The following is a 13,158-nucleotide window of genomic DNA, read 5'->3' as shown; positions in this document are numbered from 1 at the left end:
GTTCTGCCTTCCTTGATCTTGTGCATCTGTCTTTCCTGCTCAGGATTTGAGCATCTTAAGTCCTCCGTACGGAGGACCACCGAGGGTCCTAGGCTGGCCAAGGCATTTCCCCTGTGTGACCTTATTGAGGGCTGAAGACAGCCCTTCGAAGGGGCAATACTATCCCCATTTCGTAGATATAAACTAAGACTTACGAAAGGGGAGCAACTGAGACATCAGAGGAAATCCTCCCTACATTCCTCTTTTGGAACATGTTTGACGGTCGGGGAAACATATCTAAAAGTCCTTTTCTTTCTTCCTCTTTTATGACATCTCGAACGTCAAGCTTGGATCATAACTAGCATAAAGTTAAGGCTATATTCTGCTTTTCCCATTGGATTAATAAAATCACTGTTTCATAACTGCCTACGTGGTTTGGGTTTAAATCGTCCCTTATGGGGCACGTCTTTGAAAACCATGGTAAATCGAATATATTTTGTGTTATTTAGGGATAAAACCTTTGATACCTCTTTAGAAGTTTATTAGGCTTTTAGAAATCTTTTTTCCACCGTTACTGAAACAACTGCTCTGTGTTTTCATTTTCGGGGGGAGAAGATGCCTAAAAAAGGCAAAAGAGCCGTCCTTCCCCTGGGAAATTGATGGAGCGTAAGGATGTATTGAACTCCCAGGAATGCTGAAGAGGCCTCCCATGCCTCTGGCTGAGCCTGCAGACTCCTGCCTTATAGGGCCTGGCTGGGGTCCCCCTGTGTTCCCCGCGAGCCCCACCTTCCACCCAGCCAGACTCGAGGTTCTTACCTTGTGGCCCGGAGATTTCAGCCACTGGAGGGCCCCAGGTTTCCGTCGGCGTTACGGACAGAGGTATCTTTCCTTTGCTGCCTCCTTTTCTGATCTTTGATTTGCCCTCATTTAAAAGACATATTAGTTCACTCCTCCAGCCTATAAACCAGCCAAGGCCAAGATCTGATCTAAGGACTAACCCGTGCTGTTCAGCCTTATCGGTGTGGTGTTTGCGATTCTCTGAAATGAGGGGGCATCTTTAAAGGAGGGAGGAGAAAAAAGTCCTGCATCGTAGAGGCATTCGGTTTGCGGGGCCGTATCTGACCCAGCCCTGGCTGCCGCGCCTGCAAAACTTGTTGCAGTCGAGCAGGGTTGTCAGACGAGTGCTGCTGGAAGAGCCCGCCTCAGGCCAGTATTCCCTGCTGGGAAAGCATGGGCTGTGGCTGGAGGAAGAGCCGTTTCCCCGTGGCCTGGCAGGCACCCATATCATGGTGGCCCCAGCCAGGCCTTGGGGTGAATAACTCACGGGTTCTCAGCGTCAGACTAAGCAGATGCCCAGGGCTCTCAACACCCCAGCCCTGCAAGTAGCACTTGGACTTGATGGACGTTAAAAGTGCTGACAGCTGTTTGAGTTGCATAGGCAGTAATTTATGGTATGTGCAGGACCAGACGCTTGCCCCCAACCCACCCCAGCCCTCTGCAGTGCACGGTGGTCTGCGGGGACTCAGGAGCGTCATGAGATTGCAGGAGAGAAGGCATTTGGAAAGGTGTCCCACCCTCCTCAGCTTGTTCAACACCAAGTCGGAAATCTAAGCGGACAGGAAAAATACATGTATGTTTCAGTGCGTGTTACTTGTTTTCCGTCACTTGCACTCTGCAGGCTCCGGCTGGGCCTAATACCACGTGGGCTCAACTGAAGCACAGCTTCTTCCCTATTATTTTGGTTACTCTGTAGTCTTTGGAAGTTCCTGGATACCCTGCCAGCATATCTAATAGCAAGATTTCAGGCTCTTGGAAGGGAGGAATTCTTTGAAGGCTATCCCAGGAGAGGGGGAAATATATAAAAAAGCCAGAATTACAGTACAGTTCCTAACACATGAGTGCGAAAACGTGCCTGGTCAGCTTACACACAACTAGTGAAGCAAGCCAGGACGTGCCGGGGTGGGAACCAGAGCTCCCTGCCCCAGTGACATGCAGGGTGACCTGGGTCAGTGACATCCTTGGCCTGTGTGTGCACCCATGTCTCATTCGGAGCAACAATATCCAGTTTCTTAGAGGTTGCTGAGCAGATCAACAGAGTGAGTACGCGGTGGACTACAGAGTGATTACAGATCCATACTTTGCCTTTTTCTAAATCAGTTTTCCATTCCTCTGTGCAGCCGCCAGGGTAACCACATGATTATTTAGATGATGTTGGCATGGCTTCAGACATTTGGGACCTTATTTCTGAGAATGCCCTTAGGGACCATAGTGCATTCTTTTTAATAAATGCAACTTCTGAGGCTGCATTTGATTTTTTAAATTTCTCTGAAATCACTTGGACTCTAATCTGATTGCAAAGGTAAGGTAGCCAAGATGAATAACTGCTGGTCTAGGTCAAGGGTGAAGTCAGAGCTGGTTCTGAGCGGTAAGGAGAGTATCAGTTAGACGAATGTCTGTGTTCACAAGATGAGGAATTGGAAATACATCTTCATTTGGGTGGTACTGGCATGCTTACCTTTTGGAAGTCTCCTTTATAGACGCTTTGAAAGCTCTACTGCAGCGTGCAAATACTCATGATTTCTTCTCATGATTTGATTTTATTTGATTATTTTTTCCTGTTAGAATAAAACTGACTCACTCAGAATAATTAGAGGAAAGATAAATCTTAGTCCTTATATAGTCTGACATTCAGATGGAAACCCTTAAAGGAAATTAGAATCTGTTTTCAAGTACACGAACTAGCCCTTGTAGAATGCAGAATATTGCCAAGCGTCATAGATTATAGACTTTGGGGCTAAATGAGAGCAAGTAGGGTCTTAGATGCAAGATTCTGACTCTAGTTTCCAGTGTGGATTTTTTCCCTCACCATCAAGCCATTGTCTGACACCAGCTGGGCGTCCTACAGTTCCACCCAGTTCTGACACTGTCTACCTGGAGACAGCCTCAGACCCCACAGGGTAAGCGCCCTGTCCCACAAGACCGCCCCTCCCCCTTTCTGCAGACACCAGTGGCGAGTCCAGGCTGTCACCTGTGCTTCTGACCTACCCACCAGCTACAGACTGGAGGTTCCAACAGCCTTCTCCTTGGGCTCAATTACTTTGCCACAGTGGCTCACAGAAATATATTTATTTACTAGACTTCAAGTTTATTATCAAAGAAGGTAACTAAGGCACAGCCAGATAGAAGAGATGCACAGGCGAGGTGTAAGGAGATGGTGTGGAGTTTCATGCCCTCACGAGGCGCACCACCCTCCCCAAACCTCCACCTGTCTGCCATCCCAAGAACTCTCGGAACCCTGTCCTTTTGGCTTTTTTATGGAGGCTTCATTACATAGGCCTGATTGAGTTGAATCACCAGTGGCCAGTGATGTAGTTAATCTGAAGCCCCTTTCTCCTCCCTGGAGGTCAGCGGGGGCGGGGGGGGGACTGAAAGTTCTAACTCTCTAATCACAGGGTTGGTTCCCCTGGCAACAAGCCCACACTTAGATGCTTCCAAAAGTCACCTCATCCACATACGATACCATTACCACTCTCATCATTCAGGAAATTCCAGAAGTTGTAGGAGCTCCCGTGCCAGGAAAGGGGACAAAGACCAAGTATATATTTATTATAAATCACAACATCACAGATAAACGAGGCGGCGTTATACCAGCTTTGTGGAGTGAATATTGGGTCTTATCTGTTGTCACATAGCAGGAGGGAAGGGAAGGAAAAGGAAGAGGTCGGGAAAGGGGATAGGTCCAGAGTTTGAAGCCCTTGCCCTCCTTGAACTCCTTGGGGAGTTCTTTATAGCTTGCTTTCCATTATTTGACTGAGCGAATACAAATATACAGTATGATTCTGTATGAATTTGTAGATGTACATGGAGTCATATTTACTGCAAAATCTGTTTTCTTATTTGCTTAACTAAACTTTTATCGTGGAGTATGATATATTTCATCCCATCTCCAATTCAGATGTTTAACGGAGTCAGGACACTCGGTAGAAGGGCCCTTAGAAACCATCTAGTTCAGTTCCCACTGTGACCAATAAGGAACGGAGACCAGGTTACTTGACAGGAGTTAACAGCCAAATGAGCACTGATGTGTTGCTTAAAAATACACTCTTTATGGACATGCACTAATGAATGTTTAAGAGACCAGCCCAGCAGGCTCACCAGAGGGAAAGGAGTCGAATCATTTTTTTCCCTAATCTTTAAATTGTTTGAGCATCAGCTCAGATGAGTTTAGTGATCACCACTTTTGTGCCTTTTATCTTTCCTGTGTTTGTCCAACTTAAATGCCCAAGACTGAAACAGCCTCATGTTCATGAGAATAACCTTTCATAGATTTTAACATCCAAGCAGCTTTTTATCAAGTCACACCATAGTTGAACTAAAGTAGGTCAGGTAAAAACCTCAGTTCATTAGATTCTGTTTTTGTATATCGCTTTCCCCTGAGGAAAATTGAAATGATAATTTTAAAAATGGGTTTACAGAGAAGTTTCTGTATTAAGAAGGCAGATTGGAAAGACCAAGTTCATTTGGAAGAAAAGAACAGGACTTAGAATACAGGACATCTTAACATCATCTTTTACCTGTAATTAAAACATGTGATATCCAGAGATTGTCAATAGCTTTAAATTTTTAAACCCATTTCTGCTATCCAGCTTTAGTCATTAAATGTTAATTCATCAAGTGACCAGAAGGGATCACTAGAAGACATTTTTCTCTGGGGACGTTTACTTTTATTTTCCTTCCTGCTCTCAGCCCAAAGGCAAGGAAAAAACAGAGATATTCCTTTGGTAGAATGATGTTGCATCTTTTATCTGGGAAAGTCAGTTTTCAGCTTTGCATTTCAATCCGATTTTAAGACTGTTGGGGCCATCTTAGAAAATATAATAATCTACATAATATAGTAATCTGTACTGTTTTTCCAGACAGACTTTTTTCAGAATAAGTGACATTCAGAATGATTCAAATTAGGCAGCGGTGGTCATTTCTCGGGCAAAGACTTCTGGATGACTTAAACTGTGGTTCTGTTACCAGGAAGCGTTGGTGCTGAACTCTTTTTGGTCGGCGTGTCTTCCCCTTAGATTAGCCCTGTTGAAGAAAAGTGGTGAGGAAGACTGGAGAAACAGACTTAACAGAAAGCAGGAGTATGGCAAAGCGTCCGTCACCAGCAGCCTGCACATCCAAGAAACGGGACAGTCACTCAAGAAGAAGGTAACATTGTCCGTGCACGGGAAAAGCATTCTAACTAACATCACGCTTGGACGTGCATCCACCAGGCGAGCATGCATAACTTAACTGGTTACTACCCTGGGAAGCATAGCACTCTCTTGCCACGAGTGTCCACATTTTAAAAAGTCTGTCCCACAGCGGCTTCAATTGATCACCAGGTAAAGTCTTGAGATGTTCTAGAACTGGGAACAGCACCACGTACCTAATGCATCAGCAAGCAAGTTCCTAAATTTGGAAGTGTGCGCTTTTACTTCGGTTTCAGACCTTCTTAAATGAAGTCTGACTTTACGGTGTTATTAAAGTCTTTAGAATGAAAAACTGTCATTGACCGCTAACCGTTTCTAAGTTGCATATAAATTATGGGCTTGAACGTCCTATGCCGAGGTTTAAAACAGGAGTATACAAGAGAAGAACATAATTGTGGTCGGTGAGGACTGATTTCATAATTGAAGACATGTTTCATGATGAGCAGGTAAGCCTTTTATTGAGAAGGTATGGCAAAGTATGTGACAAGTTTCGAGAAAAGTAATACACTGTTGTTGATACAGGCAAGCATTTCTTCATAGGCAAATGTAATTGCTAAATTACTAGTAATGATGACCAGCTTTGACCAGTCAGTGCACACTTTGAAAGCAGACGGTGACTTGCCCACTGCATGGCCCTGTGATTGCCAATGCACCTGCTGGCTGGGGGCAAGGTAGACGCTGTGACACACCCACTGGCCAACTTCTAGGCTCAAAAGTCTTCAAACAAAAAGGAAAACAGGGCCTCCCTGGTGGCGCAAGTGGTTGAGAGTCCGCCTGCCGATGCAGGGGATATGGGTTCGTGCCCCGGTCTGGGAGGATCCCATATGCCGCGGAGCGGCTGGGCCCGTGAGCCATGGCCACTGAGCCTGCGCGTCCGGAGCCTGTGCTCCGCAACGGGGGAGGCCACAACAGTGAGAAGCCCGCGTACCACAAAAAAAAAAAAAAAAAAAAAAAGGAAAACAAAATACTTACAAGCAGAGGATCACCTGGACCCCTTCTAATCTAATACAATTTAATAAGCATCCGTGGAAGAAAGAAATGATGAACGTGACCTTCAGGCGTTCAGAAACTTACATTCAAAGGAGGTGTGTCCACAGGGCTGTGAGGAGAGAGTTCTGACTGTTTCCTGTGGCACTTCTGTGTTTTCACAGGTTAAACTGAAACAGCAATTTGAATTCTCTTTTTTGAGACACAGACATGACATGGAAGATAATGACTAAAGACAGTTAAAGCTCAGCCATTTGTAAAGTTCTCAAATCTGACTGGATATTACAGCACCTGTGTAGGAAATCTGGATTTCCAGAAGGAGATCCGGAAGTGAAAGTAAACTCTGTTCCTCAAATCATTGATCCCCATCACCCACAAACTTTCTTTAAAAGCTTGATTTGAAATCATTGGTTCACACATAACTTGAGCGCTTCATTCTTGGTCATGTCCAAAGATGCAAAGAAACCTTCCCTAGCAGGTCCCGCAGGGCACGGTGAAAAGTAAAGCTACAAAGCACAAAGCCAGGTAGAGCCCTCGTGAACAGTGGAATCGATTTCAATGCTCCACCCACTTTGGAGACAGGGATCATCCGAGGCTGGGTAACCCAGAAGGATGGGAGTAGCGGGTGAGAACAGAATGGCCTTAACACTAGGCAGAGGTTCTTGGGAGGCAAGAGATGGGAGGCGGTGACCGCGGTTGCCCCTGGCTTGAGTGGGAAGTGGTGTCGGGCTCACGGACTTGGACGCGGCGGATTCTGCACCAGCAGTGAACTCACCGTCGGTCTCCTGCTGAGTGACCTAGTTCACTTCGGCCCAAGACAATAAGCTCTTTGAAGTTAAAATAAGCCCACCCATTTTCAGTTTTTGTAGCAGGCATTGGGAAATCACAAGTTCTGTTGAGGTCGGGTGGTTTTCCCATGGCCTCTGATAAGCCCTTGGCTTCATGTCTTCCCAAGGGCCGGCCGTGTATTTCAGCCACACCTTCACCAGCTCAGATGAAGCAGGAGAGCTGCCTTGAACCTGATCTGCCTTAAGACAGTCCCCCGGGGCAGCTGGTTGTTGGGGGAGGTGCTTGAGACATGGCCAGGGCTCGCTGGGTGTCCAGCCGCTTCTCTGGAGAAGGAAGGACATTCATGACACGTGCTCCATGCAGATGGCAGCTTGCTGCCTGGGCTGGAGCTAGACTTGCTAGGGGCACAAGCTCTGGAACCTTCCATCTTTTGCACCAAGGGACAAGGGACTAGATTTACAGTCAGGTCATCACTTCCTGCACAGTTTCTGAGTTCATCAAATGCACACATTCGTGGTTATGAAACATTTTACCCTTTGGCCTCCTCGAGCTTTTGTGTGCAGTGAGCAGGGTCCCACGAGTTACAGCCTGTGGAGAAGCAGAGGAAGCAGGAGATGGAGACTGGCCTCTATATAAATCACTTCTCCTGTGAAAACCCACGCTGTCCAGTAAAAATATAATGCGAGCCACGCGAGTAATTAGAGATTGTCATGCAGCCACATTAAAAAAAAATGATGTAAAGGAGGCCTTGAAAATCTAAAACAGTTTTTGTTTCTGTCAAAGGGTTTGTCCCAAAACAAAACAAATTTTTGGCGCTCTAACCCGCATCTCACCGGGGGTCCTATATGGAAGAAAATACTCTTTTGGTCCATGAATAGATTTGAGGTTAGATTTTAGGTTAGTTAGAGTTTTCCTTTCCCTTCTAAAGGATCAGTCATGTCTCAAGAGCTGATGTCACTTAACGTCAGTTCCTTGCTTTCCAAATTTATCCCCCAAAATCAGGATTGATGATTTGGAGCTTAGCAGTGCCGATCATCTACCTCGCGGACCCTGTCGTTTCCTGCGACGAATAGCTCGGGTTTTCTCTCTCTCGCCCTCCCTCTTCCCTTCCTTCTGTTCGTGGTTTAGGGCATTGCTAACCTGACTTACACATTTTTGCCCTTGTAGTGTATAGAATTAGTTCTAAAGATGGCAAAGCCCATTGGTTTGTAGGTACGGCCAGGCTTGTAGTGCAGGGAATGTGTCCACTTGAGCATGGTATGCAGACAGTTTCCTTCAGAGTAACTCATCCCATCCCAAGAGTGAGAGAAATGAAATGAAGCCAAGTTTGAAAGAAAAGGGATTTGGCAGGAGTCTCTTTGTTTCAACTAAATTGCAGTTCTCTATTTTCACCAAATCATTATTTAAAATTCCAACTCCATTTTGGCATCTTCAGTACTTAAGGCAGAGACAGTGACTCCTGTGCCCTTTGGTCAAGATAAATCATTAATGTTTCAGAGTTTTTCCAGGAAATAAAAACCCTGTATAGAGTTTGTGGTTACAACCCCGAGTCCACATCTGAGTCACAGATCAGGTTTTGATATCTGGCTGTGCTTCCATCAGCGTGTCCAGTCAGTGAATCAAGCTAAGGTCTGTGATGTCCCCAGAACAAGTCCTGGAAAATTCTAGGAAGGTCAGTCTGCCACATTCCTGTTCTGATTGGCTGTGTCATTGAAATTCGAAATCACAATTCAAGAGCATGAAGTCAGTTGAAGGAACAAGGCTAAGAGGGCAAGGAAGGCTGTTGGTACGACCTCCAAATTAAAGGTTATTATCCCGCTGACGAGTGATGAATTCACTTGGTGTCTGTGCCACCCGATCGTGTGGGCATGTGCATGCTTCTCCGGGAACCCAGCACAGAGTTCTTGGAAATGATTGTGACACCATAACCCGATCCTACCCTTCCAGCACTCTGCAATGTCTCCTATTTGTTTTAACCTGTAGGAAGAAGGAGCATTTACAGATGATAATGCCGTTTCTAATCTGCTCTGGGTAAGCCTGACTCTCACACAGATCTCCTGGCCACGTGTAACTCTCATCCCCGACGGTTCCCCTTGGTGCCCCTCTCTGTTTGGTTTTCTTATCCCGAGGCAAGATGCCACCTTGATCCAGAGTGGAGCGCTATCCTGTTTCCTGAAATTTTGTTTCAACCATAGAATGAAAAATCTTGAAAGACGTTAAGGAAGATATTTTATATTCGATGTTAAAACGGTCCATGAAAGTCAGGGTTCCCCTGTGTGTCACGGAATATCTTCTGTAAATTGCAGTAATCTTGCCAGTAACTCAATTACTGCACAGAGCTGACTTGGGTATATTTACTGTGCTTGTGTGGGGATTTCTGTTAGCATTCTAAAAAAAGAAACAAGTAGGACGGACTCTTTGGGGAAGAGAATTGAAATTGCAATGAGTAAATTAACTTTCTGTGAGAGAAATCCTTGTTTTTGTCCCTCCCCCTTCCCCATCCCGCTGTGATAAATCTTCTCTTTTCACCTCTAATCCTCTTGCTTTGCTCTATAGGAACCTGTATATGCTTCTACTTATTCTCCTGCTATACCTGCTGCCCATAAATACCTGTCTTTTGTATCTATTAATCAGGTGAGGAATTGCCTACACGTATTAAGCCTCATTGCAATTTCTGAGCAGCAGGGAGAAACTTGTTTCATTTGGGGAAGTAACTCCTTTGCTGCATTTCTGTGTGTGTGTGTGTGTGTGTGTGCGTGTGCGCGCAGATGTAATCGCTACTTCATATATTTAGGGTCAGTCACCCACATCTCAGCTTTCGCTCAGACCCCTAGGGAGACCTATGGTATTAATTCATCTCATAGTCACGTAACTGGTTGAAGAGGAAAGTCCCCCATTTTAATCTCCAAGGTTTATTTATATCCTAAATTGAGTCAGGAGCCCAAGCAGGACCCCGGGGCTATCTTGATAAAGTAGGAGGAGGTGGCCCAGGCGCTTTGGGGCGTGGAAGAGACAGGATGGAAGAGGCGGTCCTGATGGGAGCTAGCTGCCATGGTGCTGTTGGCATGGCAACCACAGCCCTCCTTCCCCACTCTCCACCTCCACTGTACCCCGTCCGAACCCCGCCACAGAAGGGAGGCCTAGCCTGGGCTGATATGATACGTTGGTACATAATACGTGATGATGTTTAAAGCTAAAAATACCAGTGATTGTTTGTTATTCCCCTTGGAATGTCCCTGGGGTCAAAGTAGCTAGAAACAGTAGCTGCATCCCCTTTGCCACGAGCCCCAGGTGCTAGTTGCCTTCCATCTGTGGGACCTGGCTGGTCATTCCCCCTTAGGGTTTCTGTCTCCTCATCAACCCTGGGACCACGCCTCTCAGGTGGCCTACAACTAGAAATCTCATGACTGTTCTGTTCCTTTAGGACTAGTGGTGACAAAAGGTCTTTGAGGGAGAGGCACAGGGTTTCAGCCAGAGGAAGGGTCTGGTGGGTCCTCCCGGATTCATCTGGCATCTTCACAAGTGGAAACTCCCCGTTTCTTCTCCCGAAGGCGGCCTTTCCCTCACTCTCCTCAGTGCCTTTCCTCTGAAGTTAGGAATGCGGGTCTGTGGGAGCCCAGCCCTGCATTGCCAGCTGGTGTCCACCCCAAAAAAGAGGCTGAAATCTGGAGCGAACCTGCTGTTCCATCACTAAGGGGGGAAATGCCTGTTTTCTTCTAAGTAAGTCAATGTTAAACTTTAAAAGAAAAGATATATTACTGAAGTCTTTAAATATAAATTATGTATATTATATAATACACATGTCTTGTGTGTATATATATATATACAGTATACATTTTTTATAGACTTTACTTTTTAGAGCAGTTTTAGGGTCACAGCAAAATTGAGCAGAAAGTGCAGAGACTTCCCCTAACCCCCCCCACAAAAACACACACACACAGCCTCCCCCATTATCAGCATAGCCCACTGGGTGGCATATTCATTACAGTTGACAAGTTGTTCTCCCTCAGTGTCCATCATTTGTATTTGGGTTCACTCTTGGTGTCGTACATTCTCTGGATTTTGACACATGTATAATGACGTGTATCCATCGTTGTAACCTCATACAGAGTAGTTTCACTGCCCTAAAAACCCTCTGTGGGACTTCCCTGGCGGTCCAGTGGTTGAGTCTCCACGCTTCCACTGCAGGGGGTGCAGGTTCGATCCTTGGTTGAGGAACTAAGATCCCATGTGCCGTGGAGCACGGCCAAAAACAAAAAACAAAAAACCCAAACAAAACAAAAACCCTCTGTGCTCTGCCTTTTCATCCCTACCTCTTCCCCCCTCCTCCTTCCCTTGGCAACCACTGATACTTTTACTGTCTCCATACTTCTGGTCTTTTCCAGAATGTCATATTGTTAGAATCGTACAGCATATAGCCTCTTCAGATTGGCTTCTTTCCCTTAGTAATATGCATTTAAGGTTCCCCCATGTATTTTCATGGCTTGATAACTCACTTCTTTTTACCACTAAATAATCATCCTTGTCTGGATGGACCAGTTTATTTATCCATTTGCTTACTGAAGGTCATCTTGGTTGCTTCCAAGTTTTGGCAATTGTGAATTAAACTGCTATAAACATCCATTGCAGGTTTTTGTGTGGACATAAGTTTTCAACTCATTTGGATATCAAAGAGTATGATTGCTGGATCTTATGGTAAGAGTATGTTTAGTTTTGTAAGAAACTGCTAAACTGTCTTCCAAAGTGGCTGGACCATTTTGCATTCCCACCAGCAATGGATGAGAGTTCCTGTTGCTCCACATCCTCGCCAGCATTTGGTGGTGTCAGTGGTTTGGATTTTGGCCATTCTAATAAGTGTGTAGAAGTATCTTGTTGTTTTAATTAGCATTTTCCTGATGACATAGGATATTGAACATCTTTTCATCTGTACGTCTTCTTTGGTGAAGTGTCTGTTCAGATCATTTGCCCATTTTTAAATTGGTTGTTTTCTTCTTGTTGAGTTTTGAGAGTTCTTTGTATATTTTGGATAGCAGTTCTTTATCAGATATGTCTTTTGCAAATATTTTTTCCCAGTGTGTGGCTTGTCTTCTCATTCCCTTGACAGTGTCTTTCACAGAGCAAAAATTTTTAATTTCAATGAAGTCCAGCTTGTTAGCTATTTCTTTCATGGATCATGCATTTAGTGTTGTATCTAAAAAGTCACCACTGAACCCAAGGTCATCTAGATTTTTTTCTATGTGATCTACAAATTTTATAGTTTTGCATTTTACATTTAGGTCTGTGAGCCATTTTGAGTTAATTTTTGTGAAGGGTACAAAACCTGTGTCTAGATTCTTTTTTTTTGGCATGTGGATGTCCAGTCATTTGTTGAAAAGACTATGAAAAGACTGTCTTTTCTCCAGTGTATTACCTTTGCTTCTTTCAAAGATTAGTTGAGCATATTTGTGTGGGTATATTTCTGGGCTCTCTACTCTGTTCTATTGATCTATTTGTGTGTTTTTTCACTAGTACCACACTGTCTTGGTAGTAGTGGTACTTTTGCAGTAACTTTACAGTAAGTCTTGAAGTTGGGGAGTGTCAGTCTTCTGGCTTTTTTCTTCCCCTTCAATATCGTGTTGGCTAATCTGGGTCTTTTGCTCCTCCATATACACTTGTCTGTTCATCGATATCCACAAAATAACTTGCTGGGATTTTGATTAGAATCGCACCAAATCTATAAATCAAGTTGGAAAGAACTGACATCTTGACAGGATGGCATCTCCCCATCCATGAACATGGACTATCTCTCCATATATTTTTAAGTTTAAAAAAAATAACATTTACCAGAAGCAATCTCTGTCTTATCACTTCAAAATTAAAATGACCTAAAAATCCTGTATTGGGCTTCCCTGGTGGCGCAGTGGTTGAGAGTCCGCCTGCCGATGCAGGGGACATGGGTTCGCGCCCCAGTCCGGGAAGATCCCACATGCCGCGGAGCGGCTGGGCCCCTGAGCCATGGCCGCTAAGCCTGCGCGTCCGGATCCTGTGCTCTGCAACGGGAGAGGCCACAACAGTAAGAGGCCCGCGTACCGCAAAAAAAAAAAAAAATCCGGTATTTTTACTTCTGGACAATTTTCCCAGATGAATGTTTTACATACCAGTGATGGGGCACTAGCTC

At 45.0% G+C, this 13,158-nt stretch overlaps 1 protein-coding gene across 10 annotated transcripts in view; it reads left to right on the top strand.

Annotated features, from left to right (window-relative positions):
• The window catches only part of SVIL (supervillin), a 243,371-nt gene that overhangs the window by 188,259 nt on the left and 41,954 nt on the right, over positions 1–13,158 (top strand). For 7 of the 10 annotated variants that reach the window (XM_060097837.1, XM_060097833.1, XM_060097836.1 and 4 more), the window contains 2 exons: positions 5,052–5,181; positions 8,985–9,032. In XM_060097837.1, the coding sequence (XP_059953820.1) occupies positions 5,052–5,181; positions 8,985–9,032 (178 nt within the window). The remainder of the gene's footprint in view (positions 1–5,051; positions 5,182–8,984; positions 9,033–13,158) is intronic. The other 3 variants (XM_060097838.1, XM_060097839.1, XM_060097832.1) reach the window with 1 other exon arrangement.

This window comes from Mesoplodon densirostris, chromosome 4, assembly GCF_025265405.1.
Source record: "Mesoplodon densirostris isolate mMesDen1 chromosome 4, mMesDen1 primary haplotype, whole genome shotgun sequence".
NCBI lineage: Eukaryota > Metazoa > Chordata > Mammalia > Artiodactyla > Ziphiidae > Mesoplodon > Mesoplodon densirostris.
The sequence above is the reverse complement of the archived record's forward strand: the minus strand, read 5'-3'. Positions and strand labels throughout refer to the sequence as shown.